General features: G+C 40.1%; 2 protein-coding genes across 3 annotated transcripts in view; both read left to right on the forward strand.

The window, feature by feature from the left end:
• cdkal1 (CDK5 regulatory subunit associated protein 1-like 1) overlaps positions 1 to 27,812 on the forward strand; it is a 357,840-nt gene that overhangs the window by 239,633 nt on the left and 90,395 nt on the right. For both annotated transcript variants that reach the window (XR_003294900.2, XR_003294899.2), the window contains exons 15-16: positions 9,337 to 9,405; positions 10,446 to 10,561. The gene's annotated coding sequence lies outside the window, so the exon portion shown is untranslated. The remainder of the gene's footprint in view (positions 1 to 9,336; positions 9,406 to 10,445; positions 10,562 to 27,812) is intronic.
• Positions 16,183 to 18,831, forward strand: sox4b (SRY-box transcription factor 4b). The gene has a single exon (XM_026294298.1). It carries the CDS (start codon positions 16,746 to 16,748, stop codon positions 18,009 to 18,011), a length of 1,266 nt encoding a protein of 421 aa, XP_026150083.1. The 5' UTR covers positions 16,183 to 16,745; the 3' UTR covers positions 18,012 to 18,831.

The following is a 27,812-nucleotide window of genomic DNA, read 5'->3' on the forward strand; positions in this document are numbered from 1 at the left end:
TTGACATGTTGTGAAATTGGTTTTAATTAATTACCTTTTTTACAGATACACGGTACAGTTCTTCTCATGTATTCATCAAAAAACATTTAAATTAAATGACAGAGAGAAGATTACAGTTGGATATGTTTGGTTGCCACTATTCAGCAACAACAATTTACCTGATAGATTCTAATTTGGCACTCATTGCATGTATTGGTTGTTAACTGAAGGCAAATTGTACTGAAGTCTAAACAGCCAAAAAAAAAGAACGATTTCTGTCCTTTGCTCTGTTAAAGTAACTGAAAAAAGAGGTAAATCAAATGTGAAGACACTGGTATTTATAGTTAATTTGGTTTTCATTGCATTTTAAAATAATCTGTTCTGTTCCAAAGTTGTTAATGTCACACATCACTTCATAGCTAAGGACCAAAGCAACCACATCCTAGTAATAATCCATCATTTTAATACAACAGTCCCCCAGTTTCACACAGCAGATGAAGGTCTTTCACAAATATGACTGGAAAGAATCAGAAGACAGCAGGAGATGTGTTAACAACTGACAAAGAGGCTTTTCCCCACTTTGTCTTCATTCTAAATATCTCTTATTTATTGTGAAGAGGTTTGTGACTGTATAACATTTCACATAATAAAACAATTTCAGCCCACAGATCTGAGTAGGAAGAATTAATTAGGCAGATATTTGGTATATTATAAGCAGATGAGTGAGATGGAAAAAATGTGATGATAATTTAATGCAGCACTTGACCACCTACTGACAACAGAGCTGTATCAGACAGAGGGAGGAAATGCAGCTTAATGTGAAAGACGTGATTTATAAAAGAGAAGAAAATTGTATCTTTAATAGTATGATGTTCTACAGTCAATTCACCACAGATTTGATTTATGAATATCAGTGTACCAAAGTTAACTCCCCAGGGTGCCAGTAGGTAACATAATGAATAAGAACGACAAGAATCTTGTCACTGATGACAAAACCAAGACTAATTGACCAACTCTCTGGACTTTCAGAATGTTTGTTTAACCTTTTGTATTGAAGAATAAAACGTCTTACATGAAATGCGAATTTACAGTCTACACTCTCTCCAGTGATTACAGAGTTTCTGTTACAACAGAAATGTAGCAAATTACCCTGACACATAAAAATGCAGTGATATTTTTTCACTTTCATTTATAGATGATGGATGGATAGATAGATAAAGTGTCATCCATACAAAAATGATATTTAACTAAAGCACTGCAGCCAAATGAACACCTTAAATGATGGCAGTTTTCAGAAATGGAAAAACTAAACAAAAAAATGAAGCTTTAAGAGTGACAGCCATGTATTTTGTAAAATTATAGAGCAGATTCTGAAAAGGCTATAAAGACAAGGTAAACGTCACAACCACTCTTTACTGAGAAAATGTCATGTAAGATTACATGGCAAGGAACCATATACAGCTATAAGGTGGGGATACAAAAAAGAAAAAGAAGAAAGTGCTAAAGCACCTCACTCATGCCATTCCACAAATAGATGCTATTTACTTTAAGAAAGCAAAGCTGTGAGTGCATTTGTCATCTTCTACACAGTCCAGGCAAGAATCTCCAACTGCTCGGACTGTAATTGACAGTTGGCATTATCTGCAATGTACTTTTTACAATGGGAACAAGCCCATCTACTGATTGTGCTGAAGTAACTTTAATTATCAAGGCTTTCTGCAACATTTCCCATGTTTAACAGATAAACACAAACAGCCTTCAGCAGGATATAAGATTAAAGTGAAAAGAACAGAGAAAGAAATATAAATATATGCAATTGTGAATCACTGTAAGTGGCTTAAAGCACAGGATGTGCTGTGTAATTGCCATTTACAAATAATGGGCCAGCTAGATGATGAGGGAAAATGGCATTATGAAAGGTTGGGAATGTTACTGGTTCATTGGATTCATGTTTACGTAAAGGTTAACCTCATTGTGTTGATGGAGCACAGTGGTCTAAACAATCTTGTCACTGCAAGCGTGTATCTGTCAAGGTTGCATCATTTAGTGTAGATTCACAGAGAAAGTTAAAAATGCCATTTCTTAAATAAAGATGTGACATCAGAGATTTTGAGACAAGTTATGGAAACTGTCTTACATTGCTTTCTGTCACTTACAGTAAGTGTAAGTAAACATTAATATATGTGTACGAGGAAAAGGAAAGAGCAAATAAGCTCTTAGCTCATCATGACAGTCGGTTTCATTTTGATGTCACTCCAATCATGTTTTTACAATAGAACATGCAGAAATAGACCTGCTCATTATTCATTTCTGCCGTGCAAAGTAAAAAATTGTGAAGTTAAACCAGCAAAAACATCTCAGTTTGAAAGAACATTTTTTCTCCCTGTGAATGCTGTTAAAAAAGTCAGAAATAAGGGGTGCTACAAAGACCAAAATTCCTCTTCTTTAAGAGTTTGAAGAAATGTAGGATCCGATCAAGCTTATTCAAGAAGGTGAAAGCAACATAATTACGTCTCATGAATAATTCATTTCCTCCCTCTCTACACCCTTTATTTTTCCTGACAGGTGTCTGTGTGTCCTTTTCCATTACCCATGTCATTTCCTTTCCTTCAGTTGTAATCGCCACTCATGTCCTTAACACTGATTCCCTGAGGACTGGCATACAAGTGGAGTGAAGGGATTGAAGACAGAATGCATAGAGGGAGAAGGAAATCATGAGACAGTAGCGTGAATAGTACAGAGACAAGGTGGAGGAGAAAGAATGGTTACAGCGAGCTAAAATATCCTTAATATTTCAGCCTGTGTGCATAGACACATGTTGTTAGTGGATTTGTAGAAAAGGCTGGCAGGAAGATAAGGCATCTCTACGTCAAAACAACAAGTATGAAATCTTGCAGAGGGACACCATATAAAACCAATACAGCCAGATGGACAAATGCTGAGCCAGGCAGGCAGTCACACTTGAATTCACCACCTAACCAACTGTATATTCAGCTTCAAAAAGCTGTGAGAACCAGCTTGTGAGCCACCGGCCTTCAGACAGACAGCTTTCCATCCATAAGGCAGTCGCATAGCTATGTAGCCTGTTTAGCTATGATGATAAACACACAGCTAAGACTGTGCAGTTAAGATTTCTAAATGGAACAATACTCATTGGAAATGGGGAAAAAACAGCAGACTCACATATGACAGTCCTGTGTTTTTGTCTACCTGTTCATTTACCCAAACCTTCCCTTGATCTAATGCAAACTTTGTTGCTCTTTGTACTACTCGATGTCTAACTTTTTCATGTGCGCTCATCATAATTACTACAGCTGCTACAGGCTGTCTAACAAACCATGGTTGGGTTGTAATAAGCTGCGTTCACAGATGACCTATTGAGCCATTTGTTTCACCAGTAACACTATATAACAGCATGCAGTTAGCCAGAGTAATCCACCATACAAATACTGTTAGCGCTACCCAGACATAGATAAATGCTGACTGAGGAAAAGGGGGAGAAGGAGGAGATAGATAAAGGAGGGGTGAGGAGGTAGGTAGAGAAGGAGGAAAGAGGTTTAAAGAATGATGTGAAAGGAACACAAGAGCGGCAAGTCAAAGAGAGAAAGCAAATGTGGATGAAGAGAAACAGAGCTTATAGAAGCGTACATGATAACGTACATGAACAAAAACTGCAGAATGTTTCCTGTTTGTGCGCCACAGACTGGGACTATACATTAAGCAGCTGCTTTCACACAGACACTTCCAGACAATGGCTGATTAACAGTAAGAGCTGGACATAAAACAGCAGAAAAGCAGGAAGACTGAGACTGAGATGAGAAGAGGAAGGGAGCAAAGGGGGCATGACTGAAGGGACTAAGGGAGAAGAAAGGATGGACAGAGTAAGAAATGGAGGATGTCATCTCAGAAACAGATTTGGTTTTCTGCCTCTCTGCATATCTCAGTCTTGCTTCATCATTTTGCTTTCTTTTTCTGGTGGCGGTCTCCATCCCATTTTCTCTCTTCTCTCTCCTCCTTTACTGTCTTTGACTCCAGACGGTATTGAATGTAGGTCACCCTGTCTGGAAGCCTCTCTCACTCTCACTCTCTCTCTCTCTCTTTCTCTTTCCGTTCATTCATTCCACCATTCTCTGCCTTTCCTTCTCCTCCGCTGGGGCTGCAATTTCTCCGGGCTCGGTGTTGGTAGCTGAACACTTTGCCTGGCTGGATACTGCTGTACTGGATATGATTTATATTGCATATGGAGAGTACAGAATCTGCACAATTACAAGGCCCGGCTTCATCTATACCCTGGAATGAAGTGTGAGATTTCCATCGCTTTACCAGCAGTAACAGAGCCCAAGGAGTCAGCTGCTGTAAGAGTATTTTCAAAGCAGAACAGGGCGAAACCTTTGGCATCGCTCCTGCCTCCTCACTCTCATCCAAAAAAAGACCCTTGGAACACTGCATCTTCGCATGCTTTCAAAATTCACCACATAGGTCCAGATTTCCGTTTCTTTCTTCCACTTTTTGTGTCTCTCTTTTTTGGCTGGCAGATGTAGTTGTGCATATTCCTTTAGTAATGACGATACCCCGAATCTCTTTAAAACAACTTTGAGCACACGGCAAGAAAACAACAATCCCTGAGATGCTGGCTGGATTTTACAGCAGCTCTCCATAAAAAAATGAAATGCAAAAGCAAAAAGCAAAAATCGCCATGCTGTCTAGTTTTTGCTTGATCCTCATCTCATCCCTTTCAAAAAATATGGGACTTGAAGCAGAGAAGAGTGTATATATGAGAGTGTGTGTCTGCTTCCCCTGCTTGCCGCAGTGCAGAGCGACTGGCTTGGAGAAGTGAGGGAGGCAAAAACGCAGTCTGTTGCTAACTCTGTGGTGGCAGACTGGCAGAAAGTGTGTGTGTGTGTGTGTGTGTGTGTGTGTGTGTGTGTGTGTGTGTGTGTGTGTGTGTAGCTGGCTGCAGTGTTGTAGTACAGAAAATAGCTGAGGCCATCAATCACCTATCAATCACTGTCAACCACAGTCTTTTGTTATAACAAATAGCTGTTTGTGGGTTGGTGAGTCGGTGCATAAGTGGGTGAATAACACAGCAGTAATCAGCTCCTAGACCACGCAGATGTGCACCACACATATATGTACACACAGTGATACAAAATATAGACGCAAACCACACGGTCGTTCTGTTACAGTTTTAACACCTCCTTTTGAAATCGGATTTAACAGCTCCTTTATTATCTTTATCTTTATTATCTTTATTATCTTCCACTGTCTTACTGAAATTCATGAATGACTGCAATAGGGTAAATTTTTATTCTATGTAAAAGACCAGGTGTTCATAGTACTGTGCATCTTGACCTTTAGTATTTAAACAGTATCTCAGAAGCAGATGTTACATTATTTCAGCAGCTGCTTCTTTATTCGTGTTAACTGATAAGCATTTAATTATTCTTGCATATAAACATTTGTTGTGGCGTGTTTGCACATCACAAACTGTGTATGGATAAAGTTCTACCACAGCACATTGCAATGTATTTTTTCAGCTGAAACAGGTCACAGTTGGACCATAGATTACACATTTGTAGAAAAATATAGCAGTTACCAAAATGCAGCATATCCTGTTGGCTAAGACCCACTGCTATAGGCAATTATACTCCGAGCCAGCAAGACAGCTCAAACCCCATGGCTACAACTGTCAGTGTTGTCACTGCTCACCCACACTAGTTGTCCTGGTGCCTTGAATACCTGGATACATGTAACAACCTCTGTGATGGACTGGTGACCTGTAGGGTGTACCCCTGCCTTTCACCCAAAGAGAGCTGGGATAGGCTCCAGCAGATCCGTGTGACCCTAAATAGAAATAAGCAGGTATAGAAAATGGATGGATTGATGGATTAACATCCAAAGTTGCTGTCTGTCCTTTCCTCACTATCATACTATCTAAGGAAAAATACCAACAGCAATTCCATTGAGCTAAACTGACAGCACCCCATAACCCCCCCCCCTCTCTAGAGAGTAGCTAGTAGCAGAAACTAAACTAGCAGGCATAAGTGCTACCATATCCACCCTATCCAAAATCTTCTGGTGACTGTTGATTGCAAACAACATTCACTCTTGGGCAACCCTTATCCAAACCAGACAGCACCCCATTTATATGTTGTGCTAGATTATCTTAGTAGCCATGAAGAATTTATATTTCACATAGCTTAAGTATTACGTATGGGTTTTAAAATAACCTCATAAAAAGCACATAATGGCAACACTCGATATCTCAGAATATTTCAAGTACACGTAGTCTCAGAAAGAGTCTCCATAAGCAACACCACCATTTCTGCCTGTTTGTCTGTAAGAAATAACAGGAAAGTGCAGTACCCTTGATTCTGAAGTGCCCAGCATGGGAAGAAAGACAGAAAGGAAGAGGATGAAATCACACGTCTCCTATTGAGACAAGTCTGTTATTTTCTTCTCAATTCTTTCCTCCATTATGATTCGACTCCTCTGAGGAAAGAGTGATGACATTTTTTTGGCTCAGCTCTTCAGGTGGTAGTAATAGTACAGGCTGTAACAGAGCAAGACTCAGTGCCAGTTGGGTGCAGTTTGTATCACTGTGGGTCAGTGGTTATAATACAACCCAGATGCCATCAGTAATATTAAACTAGCCTAACTAGTTTAATATTACTGATATTACATTAAATTACACATTTGGCAGTAAAAATTATTAGGTAAATATAAGGTTGTTCACCTCCCTGTACTATATTTGTTTGCTATAATGAAGGTTATGAGAGTGTACCAGAAATAATGTAACAGTCCAAAAACTGAAAATATCATCTTTATAGAGTAGTACAGCAATAAAGGCTTAATACTGAGCAGTAGCAGTTGGCAGTTTGCACCTTACTGTGTGGAAGTGAAACTGAGAGTGCATGTGGTGTGATTGTACTCGTCCAAAAGATGCAGCCTAGGCCAGGAAGTCAGTTAGGAAGGCTCACCTACTGTGGCCCAGCCTCGACCAAAGTAAATAAATAAATAAAAACCAGCTTCCTCTACTTTATTATTGTTTTCACACATTTTTGCTCCCTGTCAAAGCTTCAGAAGCCCAATTTCTTCTTTGTCTCCATCTGTCCAGTCAGTGACACGTAAACACAAACTTCTTCCATCTTAGGAGTCGGTTCCTATGAATGCCCCAAGACCAGAAGCCCTTCCTCATCTTCCTTTTCTTCTTTTTTAAAATGAGGCCATGAAAGAAGAGAAACTGTCTATTTTTATTTCATGTCAAAAGAGTAGTTCAGAAGTAATCCAGCAAGTCTTTATGTCCAAACAAAGGAATTTGATCTCTTCATCTTTCTTGCTCACCCCCCACATATATTTTCTGTCTGTTTCCTGTGAGCCCCTTCTCCTCAAGCTTGCTCTTGTCTTTTCCCAGATATTATGCTCTCCTCTCCCAATTCCTCTTCTCTGCCAGCTCCTTTCTGAAGTCTCCTCTGGACTGTCACATTTGCTTTTTCAATGTTTCTCAGACTAATTCAGCACTTCCTCCATTAAACTCAGGAGGGCCAAGGTCTGGAAATGCAGCTTTGTTTGAGCTTCTCTCGCTCTAGTGACCTGCATGATCTCTGTCTCTTTTCATTAACTTCCTCTAGTTTGGTGGTATGTCCTACCTTGACCTACTTGAATCCCATTGTTGTCATCCTTCCAGTCATCACTGATCTAGTAATTTTCCTCCATCAAATGCAGAATCGGTCCTATAACAAAGTGATCTGCTTTTCTTTCTTTGTTAGCTTTGACAAAGAGAGCATTGGCCAACTCATTCATACGCCGTTTCTCTGTAAGCTCATATTTTCATTAACCAGTTTTCCTTTTTTCTTATCTGCTTAGACCTCATCTGGTAATGTTGTTGTTCTGCTACATCAGAGTATCACCCTTAGGTTGTCCTCTGCGGTCAAAAGATGGACCACTGAGGTGGGGAGCACATCTGATGGACAGCTGTCATGGTTTCCGCTACTTTGAGCATCACCAAACAGAAAGTTACTGTATGAATAAAACGCCTCTGTAAAGTAATGTTTCTTTTAATCAATGCATTCTGGAAATATGGACAAGAACGTCTTTTGAATTGGAAAGTCGCTTATAGGCTCCCACACACTGTTTGTGTTTTAAACTTGGGTTTTTCTATTTATATTATTATTTATGAGAGAATATGCATATTAAATTTATGTGCAGTGTAATATCTACAATCTATATATCTGTATCTATATCTATATGTTTTCTCACAGCAAAAAGATAAGCAGACAGACTGATGGTGCCTCACTGGTCTAAACATCTGGTGGTTATTGAACTTGTATATCCAATATGGGGGTTTTGCTGCTTGTTTAGTGTTGTGGTAACATCTAAAGTGCTGAGTGTGAAACAATCACTGCCATCATGCTTTTCCATTTTATTTACCAGAGATCACTGATCATAATCAGCGTGTGCAATATTGTCTTTTCCCGTCTATTTATTATCAAGTGAAGTTCTGAATATTGTGCTCTGCTCAGCCATGATTACAAACATTACTTATGATAACTCTGTTCTATCTGAGGTTAATGTATTTGGTCTAATATATGTTTAATCTCAAAAACTCAAAACACATTACCTCATCTGCACCAAAGACACAGGCCCAAAAATAATATATCCAAAACAAAAAGGTTTCTGCTCTTCCTGTTGATTAGAGTCATAACCCCGGTCTCGTTTGAAAGTTAATCCATACACAATGAGGGTACAAGATGCTGAACCAAAGATACAGAGGATGAAATAGGGAAGAAATGTAAAAAAAAAAAAAAAAAAGGTACCAAACTTAATTGCCTTGCCTGTTTTTTGTTTTTAAAGAAGATCTGTGTTAATACCTTTTACATGGAAAACCATTTGTAGTCATACATTCAAGCATGAACCAGTTGCATTATACTAGCTGATGATGTCACTAAAATTACTTCTTCTACATTGTTTATAGTAATAAATCATGCTCCTAAAGTTTGAACAGTTATGTATACAGTGAATGCAACACTAAAATTGTACCCTCTAGCCCAAAGCATCCCATGGGTGAGATGGTATATTTTAACAGGTTGTGGGAACTAAAATAAAAATATTTTAAGTCGAATCTTGTTGATTCTACGCTAGAACAAAATGCCCTTTGGGGAACAAGCAACAGAACAGCAAGGCAATAGCAGATTAACTACAGCAGTGTGATATCACAAAGATGAAGATATGTCATTCACCTGATGAAGATTCAGAAAACATAAACACAAGTGACAGCCTCTTTAAAAGGCTTCTCTCTGACTGACTCTCTCCATCAGTGTGTCTCTCCTCCCTCCTTCCTCTCTCTCTGTCACACACACTCATACACGTTGTCAGCCACATCCACTCCCTGCCAGGTGTGAAGAGGGAGATGGCAGTCAGTAATTGGTGAGAACGTGCTTTGTCATTTTGCTGGGGGGAGGATAGATTACTTCCAATATGTTTCTAATACGATGGAAGACAGACAATAGAAATCATATCGATCCTCATCAAGGCCATTTCTGGACATTTTGGCACCTATAGGCGAAATGCCCATTGACACCTCTGACGTCATTGATTATGTTAGAATATTTTATGGCATTTATAATAATGTTGCAATAGTGCAATACAATACTGGTGAGCACAGTTATTAATATGAGATTTACTTATGTCCTGACCATGTTTTATGATCCAATATTTACTTTTATTGATCTTTTTCTCCCATGATGCAATTTGCAGTGCACACTTTAGGCAGAATTAGTAAGTCAGTTTAAATAGCTCTACATCAAGAGTGTTTCCTATAATAATTATTTATGGAATAGTTTGTGTTTTCTATAATATTCATAGATGATATCAGGCAGAGTCTATTTCCAAAATGTTTCTTCCTACTCTTTGCTGGCCCTCCAGCTGGAGACACCCTAGGTCAAGGGAGTGTGATGAGAAATTACACTGGATAAAATTATACAAAAAGAAGTAGTTTTAAATGAAATGTAAATGTATTATTCATGTATTATATTATTTATTTCAATCTTTTGTTTGTTTTACTTTTCATTTTCTTTGGAGGATTAACTCTGACTAACAGCTGAGATATTTCTTTAGCACTGGAGATTGCATTTTTGCGGTGTCCAACCAATGGAGAGTTGCCCAAACCATCATTGAATTGTTTTGTTTATTTCCTGATCTGATTCTTATTACCTGTTTTTAAATATATGCTTTTAAAATTTTAAAAGTTAAAATTAATTTTGATATGCCTCTTATTTTAGGAGGTTTTTCTAAACTATTGTAATTATTGCAATGTAACGCTGACACTCATTATAATAAATGTACTTGTAATTGTGAGTTTTTTGTATCCTGCTGACTGTGTATATAGAATATCACCAAAATGCAAATATGGCTGTCAGAATTTCTGCAATCATACTGAACTACCAAACTGCTCTTACTGGTCATAGGAGTGACTGAGGGCTCGAGAGATGTGAATCACACGTGCTGCTGCCACACCACCTGAGGTTCACTCCTGGGAGACCCTTCCATGTGTGTCATCCATGCAGAAGTAGTCTCAATAGAGGTATGACACACACACACACACACACACACACACACACACACACACACACAGTCTCAGGAGTAAAGGTTGGAGGTAACACAGTGACACCATGTCTCTCTGATACCTGGTTTCTGTCAGAGCGCAATGACAACTGGTCTCCTCTGACTGAACTCACACACACGAACATGCACGTTTGGCACGTGCCCACCCACACATTTACAAACACAAGATTGTGCAGATGAACTGTGGTGAATGCATACAGGCATATTCAGGCGCACAACTTTTGTTAACTTTTGATTTAAGCCACACTAGCAATGGCAGATTGAAGTGGTTTTTGTGGTGACCAGTCACCAACCGACCTGTTCCAATGACAAAGATGGTTGTTCATACTGTGGGACTTTTTCTCACATGAAGGTCAGATGCCAATTGTCATAAGTACTTTAATATACATGTGTGACATGAGTCGTGCAGTACTTTTAACGTAGCAACAAAATAATTCCTTTTTCAGCAGCCTAAGCTTTTACACCCTGCTAAAGCAGGTCCAATATAGTCAGGTGTCACTCTTCTAGGATAAAAATGCATAAAAATTTGTGTACTAGATCTGTGATGGACTGGTGACCTGTCCAGGGTGTACCCCTGCCTTTCGCCTGAAGAGAGCTGGGATAGGCTCCAGCAGATCCCTGTGATCCTAAATGAGAATAAGTGTATATAGATAATGGATGGTTGGATGGACGTGCACTAGATTTTACAATATTGTAATTAAAAATCTAATTACAGTTGGGCACAATATCAATAATTCTCATAGAATAAGATACAAGACAATATGTCTAACCAACTATAACATAGAAACTTGTAAAAGGTTATATTTTATATTCTATATCTGAGAAAGTTAAGGTAAGTTCAGATAACATTAGCAGACTACTTTAATATCTTAAATATTTAGATTCTGGGCATGTTTTTTTACACAGCTGTTAAATGCTGAATGCTGTTATTCCACCCATGAGCCATCTCTTCATACAGAGACAAAAATAAAGATCATATCTAAGTGACGCACACACCTGATGCTGACAGTGTTGCTGTGCAACAAGTACATTTTGGTGCAATGCTGCAGGAAGTCAAAACTAGCTAGTGAACCAAACAAGTAACAATCTGTAGATCCACTTATACTGAAACTTGGTTAAATATTGTTATAAAAATACAGTAATTTAAAATTTTGTTCTGCCTTTCCACATACATGTTGTAGTCTGTCAATGTGGCAAATCATTTCAAATGACATGATATTATCTCACGATACTGTGCAAATATCGGAGCACAGTCATATTAGGCTGTCACACATTTACCTTCTGAATGTATGGCTGTATGTTGCACTTAATCACTCTCTTGGAAGTTCAGCCCTGCCTGTATTTGCTTTCCCCTACAGAAACAACCTTGAAATGTGACAGATGTTCCTATTCACTTTGCTGAACTTCTCAAATCAAAGCTAGGCCTCAAATAATGAGCTCTTGTCAGTTGAGAAGGGGGCGAGATTGTGGGGTAAAATAAGTATACACACACTCTCCCAAATGCACTACCAATCATTAACAACTAAGCTAGGGTCATACTTTGCAGCTGCTCTTTCTGGATAAGATAAGACTTTGACTGCTGAGTGTGTGCGTGTGTTTGTGGGTGGGTGTGTGTGTTTTGTGTGTGTGTATTTATGTCTGCATCTTTGTATCTGTGCCTGAAAACACCTGTTCAAACAAAGCTTTAGAAATACGACTGAATAAATACATTTCATATATACAGTAACCAGCCATCTGCCTGTTATGGGGCTGTAAAACACTGTGTCGTGAACATTGACTTTAATGACAGTAAAAATATCATAAATCAAAGAGCTTCTTTGTATGTACAGTGGTTAAGTGTCACGTGTTGTGGACCCTGTTGTCATGTAGGCCAGTTTTGGAGTTTTGGTGAACTGTGCCATCGGGTCAATAATGTACTACACAGAGTACACTTGCTTTTTTTATCTCTTTTTTCTTTTGCATCCACATTGCAAAACCATATCAGCCTCTTTTATCAATTTTATAATGACATCCTTGATTGTATATACACAAGCCACTGTTTGCAATTCTAATTATGGCAATGATGACATGAAGGCGGAGTAAGGCCCTTTGCCTCTCGCCAGCATCTCTAATTCACTACAATCTCGTACATATTAAACCATACGATATATAGTGGTCTTGATGGAATCTTTCCATTGCCACTGAAGGAAGCAGGTATGCAGGCTCTAATTTGAGTGGCATGCTGCATTGTTAAGATTTGATTATACACACCAGGTCCATGGGTTCTCTTGATTCTTCCTTAGGCTTTTGCAAAATAACCTTGTAGGTTTGTGTATGTGACTAGTAACCTTGTAACCTCCTATTGCAGACTTATAGTACATCACATAACTTCCACCTTTGCTCATGTCAACCCTTTATTTTTAGCATTATCTTTTAATACAGTGCCTTGTTCAGATCAACATACTTTGTAATGGATTGACTAGTACTTATTCAAAGTTCTGACAGGCTAAACTCTAAGCAGGGTTTGTGACAGCCAGTCAATATTCAGCTCCATCAATATTTAATATGGGAAGATTTTAAATTTTCATGAAACTGATTGGATACACTCTGAGTGGGAGGCTGACCATATGGTGTCAGTGTTCTGAATAACAGATGACCTCAGATCAGATTTATCTTGAGAGGGAGACATGGAGAGAAAAGAAAAAGCGATGGGGGTACTTTGGCAGCACTGTTCATCTAACATTCATGCCAATAAAACAAGCTGAGCAAAAACGAACAGAGAGGGAGCTGGGAGATGGAAAGAAGAGGCAGAGAGCAGAGACAGAGGAGGGAATGAGAGATGGGTGAGTAAAGAGAATACAGACAGTAGAGGGGAGATTGTGATAAAGAACAGACAGGGACAGTGGCAAGACTTAGTGCTACGCTACAGTCTGCATAAAGACTGATGGACCAGGTTTTTTTTTTTAACCAAAATAAAACCCCATTAGAAAGAGTCTGACACATTCTCACACTGAAACACATGTTTTCATGAGAAAACAAGCCAACATTGTCATGGAAGCAGCAACTACATCAGCATGTTACTGCCTGAAAGTAAACTAGTAGAAAAACACATGGAAGTGTACAGGCCTCCCTCTTTAAAATATCTGCTTCCTCTTTTTGATTTCTTATTCATTTAATTTCCTTACATTGTGATATAGATACGGTAAAGGTTGTAAAACATGCTTTGGTCTAATAAACTTTATGGCCATTCTAATAAAGTACATGCAAACTGAAAAGTAATCAGTAAAATGAAGTACACAGGGGAGAGGGGAATGTGTAGAGAGAGTGAAGAGTAAGTAATGGGAGAGGGTGGGGGGTGAGGCAGTGAGCGAAAGACACCCAAAAGAACACCTGTTGAGATTAGGGTTGGCACGCGACCCACTCACACTCGCGTGGCAGCTGCACCTCACTGGAACAATGGCAGTAAAAGGGAGAGACAGCGAAAGCAAGAGGAAAGTTTGAATGTACTACTTATCCTTTCAGGTCATGTGTGTGTGTGCCTGTGTGTGTGTGGCATACTAATGTATACACCAAGAAAGAAAGAGAGGGTGGGAGAGGCGGAGAGAGAGAGAGGGAGGGAGAGACAGAGAAAAGAGACAGAGATGTGTAGGCAGCCAAGAAAAAGATGCGTATTCAAGTTAACTATGAAGCCAGATTTAGGTGAAAGGTCTTATTTCTCTTTGGATAGAATAGAATAGAAAAGAATAGAATAGACGACACCTGCTCAAGGTACTGAAAAAGGTGTTAACTTTAAATGCTCAGCAGCTGTCACTCCAGCTACAGAGTTCCTAACAGTTTGTTGGACGACAGAAAAAACCTATGCAAGATGTACTGCACTTTAGTGGTTTTAATTGGCAGAATTTACATTGCGTCTATGGTCGTTAGTGCTGAGCTCATACTGCCTTTGCTATATTCCCACAGCATCTTGTTTAAACCTGAGTGTATTTAAGGTAGGCCTGCCTCATTGCTGAAGGCAAACTCCTCCATCAAGTCATACTCACTTCTATAGAACGAACATACATACTAAAACATTTTCCAGTGGCTCCTTATTAAAATTGCATTGAGAAGCAGTATGAGTTTATGAGTTGACATTCTTATTTCCATTGCAGTTCTGCTCCATGAGCACACAAATTGGAGCCCAATTACGCATTGCTTTACTTGGATGCCCGGCAGATATGAGGCCATATTGAAAATAATTGTACCCAGTGAAATGCATCCAGTAACGCTGGTGACTTTACTTTCACACTAATTTCCCTGTGGTGATTCAAGTCACCTCTGACTCTCCTTTCACTTATATACTGAACATCTGACCACCGCTCTGTCTATTATATACACGTGTACATACACACACACAGACCTACTTTCATTTTCATTTCATATTTTGATGGGATTTTCATGCAGGAACGTGCTCACTTGGAAGCAGAACTCATTACTGTGGTGCCTGATTTCAAACTTCGCTGATTTTCACCAACTCCAAAGTGCTTTAATTGTCATTTATTCCACTGCCTGTTCTAACTCACCACAGTCATGGCCTGCATACTTAAAACACGCACACTGCACATCAGCATTGCAGCATCGCTTGGCTGCCTCCCTATCACACGGAGACATTATGTAATTCACCCCGGTAACTGTTCTGGATGCTTAGTCTGATCTCTGTTACCCTGTTAACTTCTCTAAAACACAGACGGGCTGAATTCTCTCCGGCTACGCGACGCCATCTAGCGACACTCCAACAGCGCACTGTAACTCTCACCTACTGCTTGTATTACTCTTGGTAGCACTTTTCATTTTTTGTGACACCCCCTCCTTACTGATTTAAAGGCGAGATAAACTGCTCATTATTGAACTGGGGGGAAGGGAACCTGAAGGCCCATCTTTTTTTGTGGGGAATATGCACTTTCCTCAGTGCGTAAAAAGTACTATCTAGTGCGCAAAGGCGCAGCACCATGCGTTTCTCTGCCACTCGGCCTGTTCCGTGTTGCTCTACACGATATGCTCCACTTGATGTCATTTTAGATGAGTGCGAAGGTGTGTGTTGATACAGTTTGCACACACAGTCGCCTGCTTCTTTGCACCCTCTCTCTCTTTCCTCTGTCTGGTGTGCTGGAGACGGGTTGGTTCGATGTGTGTTATGTGACAAAAGACTACCCAACCCCGCCTCAACCCCTTAGAGAGAGCGGGGGAATGGAGTGGGGGGGTCCTGAGCATGGAGCATACACAGCTTGGCTTGGAGTCCACTTAGCTTCCCATATAGCTATATGTTAATGGCACACACATGGGCTGGTGGTAAGAGTTGAAAGGGGTAGGGGGGGGCATAACATAAGCCAGTGTCTCTTTAAAAAAAGAAGTTTCTTGTTGTATTCTGGAATGAGGTCAGACACGAGGCTCCTCATTGCACCCGATGATTATTATTAGATCCATTTTTAGCCTATCAGCGCCGAGGGGCGTGAGTTTCGTGCAGAGGCAGGGTAGCGACAGCGCCTCATTGGTGGATTTTTATCGCCGTTGTATCTGGGAGGGGATAAAAGGAAGCAAGGGGCCGGCTCCTGGAGGGCTGCTTGAAACTCGGCTGCAGGTCTGCAGCTGGAAGGCGGACAGTGTAACTCGCTTTAGATTTCTTTTTTTCCTCCCCAGCATGCATGGCTTTTGTTTCTAGGATAGGGGACAGAGCTGATGCAGAGAAACGCAAGTACTTTACACACTGTACTTGGGAGCGCTTTGTAAGTGCCAGAGCGCACAGTGAGGCATTCAGTCTGCGCTACAGCTGCACAGACTCTTCAGTCACTACACGGCTGAATAGATTTTATAACACAGAAGGAAGAGACTGAGAGAGACTGATAACAGGGTGCACAGTGGAGAGTGGGCTAATACTGTCCGTGCTGTTTTCACACCTAGAGAACCTGGAAATGAAACTTTTTTCCACACACCTGGTCTTTTAAAGGCTCCTCTGGACTGAACTGTTCTCATCTCAGGAGTGAATTATTTCTTGTGTTTTTTTAAATCAGCTCAAACTGTGAAGAGGTGGCGGAAATAGCTGAGCTTGCTTTAAAGTGAAGCAGAGGACCAAGCAGAGAGGGAGAGGCAGAGCAAGTACACCGCTCTCCCTCTGTGTGTAACTGGGCAGCATGGTGCAGAAAATGAGCCACACAGAGAGCACCGCCGAGGCGCTGTCCTTTTTCACCGGGGACTCGAGCTCCGACTCCGGGGCGTGCATGGACATGGACCCGGCCGCGTCGCCTCTCTCCCCGGGTTCCACTTCTTCTTCGACCGCCGGGGACAAGCTGGGAGACAACCCGGCATGGTGTAAAACTCCAAGCGGCCACATCAAGAGACCCATGAACGCATTTATGGTGTGGTCACAGATAGAGAGAAGAAAGATCATGGAGCAGTCGCCAGACATGCACAACGCTGAGATCTCCAAGAGGCTGGGGAAGCGGTGGAAGCTGCTCAGAGACAGCGACAAGATCCCCTTCATCAGAGAGGCGGAGCGGCTCAGGCTCAAGCACATGGCGGACTATCCCGACTACAAGTACCGGCCCAGAAAGAAGGTAAAATCGAGCGCCTCTAAGGCTGGCGGCAGCGGAGACAAGGGAGAGAAACTCAGCAGTAGCTCGAGCAACACCAGCACCAAGTCATCCTCATCCTCGAGGAAGAATGGACCCAAATCACCCAGCAGCAGCAAACCCCACAAATCACTTTTCGGGAGCAGCAGCAGTAGCACCAAAGCATCACCGTTTGCCTCTGAGCAGCCCCCGTCAGACCACCACCACAACTCGCTCTACAAGTCCAAATCTGTGTCCTCGGCGGCCAAGCAAATACCGGATGGCAAGAAGCCCAAGCGGGTCTACGTCTGCGGGAGCGGCGGGGCCAGCTTGAGCGTCAGCCCCACGTCCTCCGTCGTAGTCCCGGCCAGTCCGACGCTGAGCAGCTCCGCGGACTCCAGCGATCCGCTCAGCCTGTACGAGGACGCGGGCAGCGGCAGGGAGGAGGTCGCCGACTCCCCCGGCAGCAGCAGCAGCAGCAGCAGCCGCCTGGGCGGGTCGGAGCGCCACGGCGGTCACACATACAGCAGCCGACGGGTTTCCTCACCCACTCCCTCCGGTTCTCACTCCTGCGCCTCGTCCCACTCCTCCTCCTCCTCCTCCTCTTCCTCGGAGGACGAAGAGTTTGAGGACGACTTGCTCGACATTAATCCGAGTCCCAGCTTCGACAGCATGTCGCTGGGGAGCTTTGGCTCCTCGGTACTGGACAGGGACTTGGATTTGAACTTTGAGTCCGGTTCCGGGGGTTCCCACTTCGAGTTCCCCGACTACTGTACGCCCGAAGTGAGCGAGATGATCTCCGGGGACTGGCTGGAGTCCACGATCTCCAACCTGGTGTTCACGTACTGAGTGAACCAAGAGCAAAACTAAACAAAAAACTAAACAAAAAACAGACGAAAGCAAAACAAAAGGCGACAGTTGTGTCCTGAGAGCATAAACACGACCACAAACAGAAACAGGGGGGTCTAGTAATTGTTTGTGTTACACAGGACTAGAAAAATCCCACTGAAACTAGACCCCGTCCCTTCTCGTCCATGTAGGAAAGAGGCGTAGATCCTTGGAAAGCGAATAACTTGGTGTATGTGCTTTGCTTTGGATGCGTGGACTGCGTGGACTGTGGGACTTGGTACAACCACGAAAGTGGAGGGAGTGCAACACAAGAGGAGAGACCCAGACAGTCCAGGACTGTTTTGAACTGATCAACTTAACTGTGATTGATTTGCACGTCATGCGGTCCGCCGTTCACTTAATCAATGTTGTTGCTGATTTTTTTAAAGGGACATTTCACAACTTTTTACCAATCGCCAAGTGAACTTCACCACTAAAAGGTACAAAAATAGGACTGTCGTGCGACATTTTACTTGTGGTGTTTCACCGAGAGGGATTTTTAATGAAACCGAGGTGGGTTGATGTTTTTAAAAAGTCGAATATTTTCTCAAAAGCAAAAAAAACATGATACGCATGATAGCCTACTTTGTTCCTATCTTGTGCTGAGATTTTCTGTGAGACTGTCGAGCAGTTTAAAAACTAGTATTAGGATTATTTAAATGGATAGGTGGCGCTCGATTCGGTTCCTCTCTGGCCCTCTCTCTCTCTCTCTCTCTCTCTCTCTCTCTCTCTCTTTTTAAGGACATTGAAATAATCACCAGCTGTTGTAATTTCTCAAACTTCAGGATTCAAACGCAACTTCAAATCTGTGCTGAACTTTATACACGTGTTCTCTTGCGATTCAGGACCAAATTTCTTTAATGTTAATTTCAGATGATAGCCTCACTGATTTTTTCATCCTCTGAGCTTTGTTTTGTACATGTATTCAGATGCCATTTTATATGGGATGTTGTATTTATATACTGGGCCAAGCATTTTTGACTTGATCATTTTTTTATTTCTTGTATACATAACCTAGTCCTGTTGTTTTCCTCCACGGTTGTTTGTCTGTATGTCTGTGTGTGTCACATTTCCTTCTCAGGCGAAGGGCTAGAGTTTTTAAAACACACAACTTTTGATTTCTTTTTATATTTAAATGTACACACTTTTTTGGACACTTAAAGAGAGGAAACAGTTTGATTATTTTCTCAGTGTATTTTTGTACAAATCTATATAGAAGATGGGGGAGTAAACAATCGGTGTGTGTAGCCTACTAATACAGCTGTATTGGATTTCCTAATTTTTAATACCCCGGCAGACTGGTTTTCATGCTGCCTTCAAGTGCTCATGTTAAGCTCGTACTTAAGACTTTCATTGCCTGTTCAAATGCATTTGTAAGGGCTGTCAGCAAAACGGACATTATAACACTGTGGTGCCTATTGTTTGATTTTTAATTATCGAAGGTACCAGCCTACTTTTTACTTAACTGAATAAGCAAAGGAAATAATGCAAATCGTGTGTGTATTTGGTGTTTTAATTCACTAATTTGGCAATCTTTGACTTTTACCAGCAAATACTGACAACACCTCTTCTGAATATCCATTATTGTTAGTTCCTCCATGAGTTTGGCCTATATAACCACTTAAATATAAGGACGTAACTACTGTTTGTCCGACAGCACTTGAAAGCAGCACCAGTCTTTGTATCAGCCTCCCTTCTACGTTTACAGTGCCAGTCTGCAGGCTCCTTAAAGACACAGGAATGCATTATTTCCAGAGGCTACTCCTGTGGACCATGTAGGTTTTACAGCATTACTATCTCAAGCAGCCACTTGTTTTTGCATTTCCTGTAAGACATCTCGTCTATGGCAACACATGAGGAGATTGTAGCTTTAAACTTTACTTATTTCTTGATGTTTTCATTGATTGATGTCAAATTTGCCAGTCAACCACTGGATTGAACCGGCTGTCAATATAGCAAGCAAACAACAAGGATGATAACATCAAGCATATTCAAATTTCTGACTTGAGGTCCGCAACACCTACTTGTACTGCGTTTCTCATTGTATTTGAATATATAATCTTTTCTACTTGTCGGCTAACTATTAGCTAATAATTGTTTTAGTATCTTTATGGCATGGTGAATAGCATTTGTATTTCCGATCCAGGTTATTAGCTGTTGTGTTTTTCAGAAAAAATGAAAAAATGAGGAAAAACGTGAACTCAACCTTTGTATATTTGACTGTATTATAAAGCAAAAAGATTGTGTGTTTATGTACGTTGTTGCTACCGAGGACAGGCACTGTCTAGAACTGCTTTTACACATCTTTACTTACATTTAAGGTGGTCAGTTCAGGACTCTTTTTTTATATATATATAGATATATAAACATTTTTAAATATATTAACTTTATTTTTCATCCATCCTGTGCAATATGCTGTGTAGAATTATCATTTATTGTCTCCATGCCATAAACAAAGGATCCACCCTTTTTTTGAGACCCAGAGGAAGTGGGGGAAACTCATGCCAGCTAAATTGTGTCCATTCACTGCCTGTCAGATTGTTGATATAAACTTGTGTACAGAACTTTTTCAAGGAAGGAAATAAATATCAGCTGGAACTGAAACTCTACTACTCTTTTCTTGTTACTTTAACTTTATCTGTCTGATATTATTTGGAAAAGGATATCAGGTTCCGTAATTAAGGAAGAAAAAGCTAATATCATGCCCTTATTATCATTATCCACTATCATTATGCATGGAATGGCATGTCATTGATCTTTTGCCATTACTTATATTACTTATACTTATATAAAGATATATAAAAAGAGTAAAGCAAGATTGCACAAGCACTTGCTTTTTATTCAGCAGATTTTCCATTTTGTATGGAAACACATGATTTAGTTGCATATAGGAAATGACAACAGCAAATCTTACTATATGGATTGGTAAACGCTGAACAATCAAAAAATATGGACTGATAAATTGCTACTCCATGGAAATCTGCTCTAATTGTGTGGCAACACAATGAAGCCCAAACAGTAATTATGTGAATGATTGTGTGGACTGCATGTGAAATAACAGTGAAAGAAAATCATATTTACTTTGTTTAGTAAATTACTATTAACTCATTAAAACATTTATCAGCTATTTGCTTATAAGATGGAGCTGTGATTCACATATACAGTATACAGTTTGTATCTGCACAATTTCTTCTACACTGAGTGTAAATGACCCACAGAGCTACTAAGTATTTGAGAAGCTCGTCACTGAGCTGTGACAAGGCACCCATTTATTCCCAGCTGTACAAAGGCATGTCTGACTTTGATGGAGTTTGATAGCAGACTCCTCTCTCAATAGACTTCTGATGGTCTTGATACTGTGAGAACGCTTACAACACCACTGTGGATAGTGTCGTAATAGACAGATTTATATACGACAGACTCAGAGCAAATCAATAAGGTTATTTAACCATGTAGTCAGACATATCTAATATATTAAACTCCAGTAAGGCTTAACTTTACATCACACATTCAAAATATATCTTAGCAGGGGAGCGTTGATATGACCTGGATACTGCATACTGATGATTTTATGGCCACATAATTTAACCTGGGTCAACAATAACTGGGTCTACAAAGCCACAGTAGATTTGATTCTTTATACTGTACTGCAGCAGGAAGAAATAGCCATGCAAGATTGATTTGTGGTTGAAAGGGTTAAGAGTCAAATGCATTATGCATAATGCAAAACCATCATGTTACACCATGAAAACAACAAATATTTGTCATTTGCAGCAAACACAATTCACAAATTGTAATCCTTCAGTGAGGAATTAACCTAAACTTCAAATTATATTTTAGTTTGAAGATATGTATTATTAGATATCGCAACAAATTATTAGTTTTTGATTTCATATAAATATTTGTAAAAGCTCATGTTGAATAATGGCTGCATGGGCAGATAGAGCTTTCCTCTTTGATATTTTCCAAACCAATTGCTGCTAAAAATATGTTTTGCTAATAAGAAAGCTATGCACTGCCTCCACACCTTGTTTCATCACCCCCTGGAGAGTCAATACTCACTACAGACCACTGCTTAATGACTCATCTACTGTCAGGAATCCAGTAACAAATCTAACGAGTGCATCTACAGCTGGCCAGAAGAAGCTTCACAGCAGGGGGCCAGTATCAATACATTTATACATAGTATCGAGAACCCATGTTATAAAGTGATTAAGATAATAAATTTTTCCACAATCCCTTCACTAACAGAGATTATATTGTATGTTTCTTGAGTAGCCAGTTGGGTTAGTCTAATCTCCTAAAAATGTATTCATGTTAAAAATAAAATTTTGCCTATTAACATCATTCATTAAAACAGTGTACATTCTAGGGGAACCTTAATTTTGTAAAAACAAAATAAGGGATAAGTGTAATAAAGCAATACACACTTATGTAGTCTAGTCTATTCTTGCCTCTAGTGCTTAAGCTGGCTGTCTGGTGTTCAGACAGTCATGATTTCCTTCCCCCCTCCCCCAGACCCTTTTTGTGGGGGAAGGGCTGGTTTAGCAGCAGTCAGCCAAGGGCCCTCCAGCATATCTGACAAGCATGTCTGTCTACAGCATGTGTTTGTGTGTGTGTGTGTGTGCGTGCACGTGTGCATGAGCGTGAGGGGGGGGGGGGGGGGGATTTGCAAATGTTGAAATTCTATGCATAAGATTAAGACTAGACTTCACGTCTACCTCTTACAGCAAAAATGTATCTTTTTAAAATTGTTTTCTCATTGTCTTCTGTCAGACTCCGTTGTATAAAAGAACAGTGGATATTACAATGAGACATCCTTGATGCCTTCAATGAATATTCAGCATGCATTATGTATTTGCTGTGTGTGAATTTCTTGAAACAATACTGTCAGACTACTTTATTTTATTCTGTTGCATAGTAGCTTAATTTGTTGTGTGAAATTACCATGATGGTGCCACAGTGTATTGTTTGTGTGGAGCCATTATTTGTGGTATAAACACCACTGGTTATTTAAGTTCATAGCACTACACATGCAATGTTGCATTGGGATGCAAATCTGTTTTAAGATGGCAGGACTGAATTATGCACTTTTTAAAAAAAATGTTTTCAGTGTAACATATTTATCAAGCCATTTGAAACAGTCTGTTATCTGGTGTATCTCTCACACATTCTGCACTTGACTATGGAGCCAAATGCCTCTTCAGTACCATGTATATGAGTACTCTTTTGCATACCAATTTAATTTAATCATCTGTATGTAACGAGTAGGAGCAAAGCTCTTCCTATTATGGGGAAGGGTAATTATAGGGTAGCAATACAGTCTGAAGTTCCACAAGGCTCTATTCTGGGGCACTTATTATTTTTCATTTGCATCTAGCTACCTAGTCATATTTTTAGGAAATCTAATGATGCACAATTCTGATATATCTTTATTCTAACAAAAATCTAATAAACCTCTATGTTTGTATTTCAAATATTTAAAACAGATTGGCATTCAAGTTTAATGATTTTATTTATGTCTTCACATATTATGTGCACTTGCTATTATAATTATTGAATAGAAATAGTGTACAGGAATTACTGTTGGGGTAATGAGTTCTCTATTCCCATTGATGCAATGAGAGTAGGGGAGACAAAATGTGCAAGATACAAAACATACAGAAAACTACACAACACAGTATGGTCAACATTCAGTCATTATGTACACTGCTGCTGTGTTGCAGGTGTAAATGTAATCCAGTGAGTGTGCAGTAGTGCATTAATCCATAGCTGATTTTATGAAGCTGCTGCAAACTAACTAAGCCCTTGCAGCAGCACGATGATGTGCAGATGTATGCATTTTAAGGCGGTGTAATTGTCTGTGTGTAACTCTTTTTAATAGTTGTATGCATTTTGTAATAATGAGTGTATACCACTTTACTTTTTAACATCCCAATGATAAATACGTATCTTGTGAGGAGATAATATATCAACAGCTTTAACTGTTGGGAAGTGTGTGTGTGTGTGTGTGTGTGTGTGTGTGTGTGTGTGTGTGTGTGTGTGTGTGTGTGTGTGTGTGTGTGTGTGTGTGTGTGTGTGTGTGTGTGTGTGTGAAACTCCTCTAAAGCTGTATGTAGCCTGTTCACTGTGCAGTCTCATGTGTGGCTCAGCTGACTCCTCAGCAGGAGATATTCAGGCAGCAGCCAGGGTAGAGCGAGTGGCGCAGAACGGCTGACTGCTGGAGTCAGTGCCCCAGTAAAACCACAGCAGGGGGGATAAAAGCTCTGCCAGAGGGGGGTGAGAAAGGTATGACTGTATCACTGTCTGTCTGTCCCCATATGTAGCTGTTCTGTCTTCAATCCAGCGGGTGGATAGTGTAGTTGTGGTGGTGTGTTGAGTTTGATTGCTTCTCCTTTTGCTCTGTTTTATGCATTTTTTTCAGTTTCTTTCTATGAATACTACACATTGCTGTTTTTTGGTTCACATAGGTTTTCCAATGAGCAATAGCATTCCTTCATTCCTTTCATTATTTCTCTCTATCTGTCTGGCATAGAAATGCTGGACAGAATCATGGTGGTGTTTGTTATCATTAATTTTCTAGTCTCTACTTGACCAGCTCTGCTGGTGTATCTGCTTTTACATAAACAGAAACTTAATACAAACCTAAACACAGAGAAGTTCCTGTTTGTTTGGCTTATTTTTTTCATGATCTATGTTGTTTTAGGTGAGAGTTGTGCTTCCTGTGTCTTTGTTACCGGTGACTTGGAAAAATTACAATCAGGACAATAGACAACTGTCAGAGGAACTACACAGCTATAGTATGACTCCTTCTCTGTTTCTGCTGGTCTCTTCTCCCAGTACATGCTATTACTATTGCCCTCTCCAACTACAAAAGCATTTGGACTTACTTTCCCTACTTACTTTACTTTATAGCTGGAATTCACAGTTAAAAGCTTGTGCATTTGAAAATAACTTGATGATAAAGAACTGACAGGTATTTTCTCTCTCTTTTTCTTACAGAAACCTAAAACTCCATACTTATTGTCGTAGGTTTAACCAAGTTATAGGATATAATCATGTTTATGTTTATAATGTGCAGCAGTTAACAATAAACTGGACTGAGACTTAAACCTGAGTAGTAATGCAAGTCTAAAATATACCAACCTTGTTCATGCATATGGATTTAAACAACTTGGTTGTACATAATCCAGTGAGGGGAGCACAGCTAAGTAATTAAATAACAATAGTGTTTATTACCAAACAATGTTATTACGTGCAAACTGCAAATCCGCAAGACAAATGAAACAGCTTTTTTCCCCTAAACTGCACAGGCCTGCATTGATTCCAAATGATGCTTTTCAGTTAATAAGGATTCACTTTTTTGCAGCACTGTCAATGTCCCTGTCATTATCTATATTCACTTTATCTGTGCTTTACAATAGGAGGAGATCTACTTCTTTGTCTCTTCTTTTGTTCTGTGCTGCTGCTGTCCAGACACAATAGTAGTCTCCAGGCACTACCTCTAGGAAAGTTTCTGTCTGCCAGCCTGTGGTCTGTGTACACAAACACCAGAAGACAAGAAAAGGGGCGAAAAAAAATGTGTGTGATGCAAGAAATGGGACAAATGTAAGTTTAGTGACCATTAAATTTAGAGAGAGAGAGAGGAAGAGAGAGAGATGCTTCTCAAAGATGCTGTTGGGTGGCAAAGAAAGAGGTGTGAGTGAGCAAACAAATGACAATTGAATGATAAATGTGAATGTAAATAAGATAAATACATATTTAATGATAGATAACAGACAAATTCATCAATAAATTGACCAAGGATGGAAACTAAATAGGCTATAGGGAGTAAGTTTGTGAGTTTGAGTAAATAAATAAATAAGTCAAATTCTACACAATTAACAATTAACCACCATGCCCATCAGACGTATCCTCGGCCCGTCTACATTGTTGTGTGCATAGTTGTTTGACTTTGAGAGGGCGGGACTCTTTGGAGAGCGAAATGAACTAGGCGCGGCCAAAAGGAGCCCCATCCATCTATCACACGTGTAGACAAAGGGGGACTCCACAACACAAAGCTAGATGTGCCCTCTCAAACTTTTTCAACGACGCACGGCGACACGCACAAAGAAAACCACCCCCAGGTGAGTTATTTCCTAGCAGGGTACCACCTTTTCATGCACCCCTGGAGCGATTATCGAATTTATTTCTAGTTAAAAGTTGCCGCTGTAGTTGGTGCGTCAGCGCTCAAACTTGAGCACAAAGCGGGAGAGAAAGGGAGAGAGACATAGGCAAAACAGGGGCAGCGAGGAGAGAGAGAGCGAGAGGAGCGGTCCCCTTTTCCTTTGTCTGATGCGGGGCGCTTTGAGGAGAGAACTTGAGGGGATGCTCAGGCACGCATCTTCCCAACGCTGAACAATACTCAACATATGACTCTTAGAATGAAATGTCAGTGAGCTTTAATGGAGGGGAGATGGAGTTTGTATTGCTGTCGTATTTTTGTCTCTTGGGGATGTTGCGACGCACAAGACAAAGCAGCTGCCTGTCAGAAGTTTGCGGAGAAAGGACCTTTTACGCACGCTGGAAACAGACAAAGTAACAAATATTACTTCATAAATAGTTTGTAAATAGTTTTTCCCTCGTGCTACAGTTTTATGTCAGTGGTATTCGCGGTCTTACGAAGTTGCCAGTGCACTGTTGGGAATTCAGAACAATGCAATCAGGTGTAAAGTCTCCAAGAAACAAAACGATGGCACAGAATTAAACTTGTTGCACGGATAGGTTGTAATATTTAGAGGAACAGGATGCAGTGAGATGAATACGAAATTGTTTCTTCTCGAGATCCACTAAGAAACTTGTAATAGTTTATTAGAAACAGAGCAACAGGTATAAGTCGCTGCAGCTTCTTTGTTACAGTAAAGGCTCCTTTGTTCTCAGTCCATACAAAGAAAGCCAACTGAAAGGAGCGTAATTCCACAGGGAAACAACTTTTTTGAATGCTTCAAATTATTTTTAGGTGATACAAAATATTTTAAGTGGAGTTGTATCACCTCTAAATTTTGAATAAGCGTCTATTTATCCTTTTCTTGTAAATATATTAAATTCTGCCGGATGATCTCTAGATAAATATTTAATAACTTGAGGTTTATTAGAAACTTTTCCCTTGAGTTTCATTAGATATTTCAAATATAACACATGTTGTTTATATCATTTAAAAAAGAACTTTCTTTATTATGTGAAGGTGTGGCCAAACAACTTTGAATATGCTGCATTCCATTGTACAATGGACTTGCCCTCAAACTTTTCACTACGCAAAACAGACAATTTATACAAGTTATATGAAGCAAAATAAGTTTTGCGTGTTGGAAAATGTTTGGTTTTGCATAGGTTTGTTTTCCCAACCTTTTTAACTCATTTCAAACTTCCCTACAGCCTGTCCCAACTTTTGAACAGTACTTGGAGTGTTAGTTTCATTTAGCCTATTATATAATGTCTGATTTATTTTCTTTCTAAAGTTTGACCAATTTGAAGCAATCAGCAAGGGAGCTGCACTAACTCTGCTTTCAATCTTTTTTTCTTGGTTTCTTCAGGATGTATCTTTAGGTGGATTTAAACACCAGATTAACCAGCAAAGCGTTTTCTCCTGCGGGTGGTTAAGGAAGTAAAAAATTTGTGGAAATTGCATGGGAGATGTAAAGAGTCGCCGATCAAGTGGTTTTTAAGGTGAAAAGGAGGATTAAGAGACTGTTCAGTTTTCCTTTGGAGAAGGTGAAGACTCGT

The sequence above is a fragment of the Mastacembelus armatus genome, chromosome 16, assembly GCF_900324485.2.
Source record: "Mastacembelus armatus chromosome 16, fMasArm1.2, whole genome shotgun sequence".
In the NCBI taxonomy this organism is placed as follows: domain Eukaryota; kingdom Metazoa; phylum Chordata; class Actinopteri; order Synbranchiformes; family Mastacembelidae; genus Mastacembelus; species Mastacembelus armatus.

Excerpts from the sequence above, each read along its gene's own strand:
- sox4b (XM_026294298.1), top strand. The coding sequence starts at position 16,746 with ATGGTGCAGAAAATGAGCCACACAGAGAGCACCGCCGAGGCGCTGTCC.